This window comes from Hesperophylax consimilis, chromosome 11 (genome assembly GCF_061612785.1).
Source record: "Hesperophylax consimilis isolate HC1 chromosome 11, BYU_Hcon_1.0, whole genome shotgun sequence".
NCBI lineage: Eukaryota > Metazoa > Arthropoda > Insecta > Trichoptera > Limnephilidae > Hesperophylax > Hesperophylax consimilis.
In genome coordinates, this window is record NC_142846.1 from 274,360 (window position 1) to 277,269 (window position 2,910).

The 2,910-nt window shown below is 52.6% G+C and overlaps 1 protein-coding gene across 1 annotated transcript; it reads left to right on the plus strand.

The window, feature by feature from the left end:
- The first annotated feature begins 450 nt into the window (after positions 1-450).
- Positions 451-2,608, plus strand: LOC149419593 (zinc finger Y-chromosomal protein-like). Its single transcript, XM_089636957.1, has one exon. The coding sequence runs from the start codon at positions 548-550 to the stop codon at positions 2,525-2,527; it is 1,980 nt and encodes a 659-aa protein (XP_089493083.1). The 5' UTR covers positions 451-547; the 3' UTR covers positions 2,528-2,608.
- Positions 2,609-2,910: the final 302 nt, after the last annotated feature.

Consider the following 2,910-nt stretch of genomic DNA (forward strand, 5'->3'; position numbering starts at 1 on the left):
TCCGAGATCATTTGATGACCATTTTAATCATTCATATATTATTTTCAATCAAGAAAGAAAAATCGAAATTCAAATATATCTATTTAAAAATAGATACCTACACTATACAGTTTTAGCATGCAGATCATAATTCACATGGCCAAGCATTCAAAGCCATGGTCTGCCTTGTTCGCTTGTCCCGTAGCAGAAACTTCAGCCGGCGCTGATAAAAACCTCAAGGGCGCTGTATTAGGTATCATCAGCGCCTATCAGAACGAGCTGCTTCAATTGCGCCTGTCAGAAAAATAATTACAGCAACGAGGCAATATTGTAGTGTTCAAGACCTTTTTCTCAATATATTTCGATTTTGTCCAACACTATGGTAGGTGAATAATCGAGTATGGACAACACTAAAACCACTGTTGTTCGTCTGTTTTTAACTTTGTCTATGACTTTAATTTTGACAGATTAACTATGGATTATGGATGGAGTGGCTTCTGTTGTTAGTTAGATTCATGTTAGATTGTCAGTATGTTAAGCGATGGAATAGACAATATAGGACTACAAGATGAGTGATATTAGAGAAAGTGGGGCTAATCTCGTTTGTCGCTGCTGTCTGAGAGAAGGAGATAATATGCATTTCCTGTTCTCTACCTCCGAGGAACGGATCGAACGGACCACTCCGTATTTACATGAGATGCTGGCATCTAGTACCCAGGTCGTCATATCGGAGAGCGATGACCTTCCTCGCCAAATCTGCGCCGGGTGTGTCGAGCGCCTCTACTCCGCATTCACGTTCAAGTTCATGTGCGAGCAGTCTGACGCCCGCCTCAGAGCGCGCCTGTCGGAGCCGGCCTTCAAGACCGAGCCAGCGCTTCCCGCGAGATCCATCTTCGCCACTGACAAGAGCTGCCAAACCGAAGTCAAGTTCCTTCAAATTCACAACTGCCCACACTGCCAGAAGAAGTTCAAAAGCTTGCCGGGGCTAACTTCTCACTTGAAACACCACACGGATCGGAACAGCGTCGCGGCCTGCGGGGGCTGCCGGGGTTTATTCGGGGGTCCGGAGGGGCTCGCCGCGCACTGCCGCAGCGGAACCTGTCCGCAGCCCAAGCGGAAGCACCGCGCCAAGGAAGAAACGACGCACTGCCGCGATTGCAACAAGTCCTTCATGAATAACAAATGCTACAGGGCTCACACTTGCACCAAATGGGAGCAGCTGCTGGAAGCGGGCATCAAGGAGGAGCTGCCCGCTTCCCCCGCCTCCCTCAGCCCGCCCAGCCCCTCGGCACTCTTCTCCCCCGCACCCTCCGACGGCGAACTCTCCGAAGAGGTCAAGAGAGAATTTGAAGATTCAGATTACGAACCGTTAACGCACACCAAGATGAGACAGTCTATAAAGTCAGGATCAAGACGCGTCTCCAAGAAAGTTATTCCCGATACGGAGAAATACCCGTGTACATTGTGTCCTAGAGTTCTAACTTCAGAAGTGCAATTGCAAGTTCATATGGCCAAGCATTCGGGACAGATCATTCCCTTCGCTTGTCCCGTGTGCAAGAGGAACTTCAATCGTCACAGCCATCTCAAGAGGCACCTCGCCATACACTCTCCTTCGCGGCGCCTGCAGTGTCCGCAGTGTGACAAAACCTTTGCACGGCAAGAGCAGCTCCACCGGCACCTATGCGCCCATGCCGGGGGCCAAGTGTACCAGTGCGAGCTCTGTCCGCGCTGCTTCCCGCTGCCCGGCCTGCTGTCGCAACACCACGCCTCGCTGCACGCCGGGCTGGCTCCGGGACAGGCTAGCTGCGGGGAGTGCCGGCGCTCCTTCAGCTCGCAGCGAAGCTTGGAACGGCACTCGCGCGTGCACAACCCCGTGCTGGTGCTACCCTGTCCGCACTGCGCGCTCACCTTCCCCTCGCGCCGGCTGCTGCGCAAGCATCAGACCAGCGCGCACCGCCCCGCTCCCGCGCGCCCCTTCCTCTGCTCGCAGTGTGGGGGCTCCTTCACGCGACAGAGCGACCTGGCCACTCACATGCGGCGTCACACGGGCGAGAAGCCCTTCGCCTGTCGCTACTGCCCCAAGCGCTTCACTCGCCTCACAGACCTGACTATCCACGAGCGCTACCACACGGAGGACAAGGCCCACGTGTGCGCTGTGTGCGGAAAGGCCTTCCACCGCCAGTACAACCTGAAGGTGCACCTGCGCATCCACTCGGGAGAGCGGCCCTACAGCTGCAGCCACTGCGGCAAGGGGTTCGCGCAGAGCAACGACCTCAAGTCGCACGTGAGGCGGCACACCGGCGAGCGCTACGGCTGCGAGCTCTGCAAGGAGGTGTTTGTGCAGGTGTACCACCTGAACAAGCACAAGCGCCTCGTGCACGGCCTGGAGGTGGTGGTGCACAACCGACGCGTGGTCAAGCACCCGGGCCAGGGACCCCCGCGCATTCCGCGGGCGCAGCACCGCGCTTCGCGCGCACAACTCGCTCAGAGCATGGCTGCCCTCCTAGCCCCCCTACCCGCCCCTCACCCTCCTCCCTCGCCCAGCTAACACGGCTCTGTGATAAGATGTATATATAGTATATTTATACAAACCGTTGTTTGGAAGGACAATCCACTGACATATCTGGACTGTGCCAAAACATTATAACTATTGAGTCTATTATTGAAAAATTTTATCAATAAAATATTTAAATAACTTTACTATTATTAATTATTTTCCATATTTCCTCTTATCTTGTATTGCATTTTGTATTTCTGACTAAACAGGAGTCTTGTTTGTAGTGCCTGTTAGTTTCTTATTGGCAGCAAACCGCTGGTAGATGCGTTGTAACATCTCTCCAAATCCAAAAGAATATTTTCATACCACATTTGGAAATAATAATACATTACTCATACATTTCCCACGATTGGGTACTATCTTGCATTAATTAG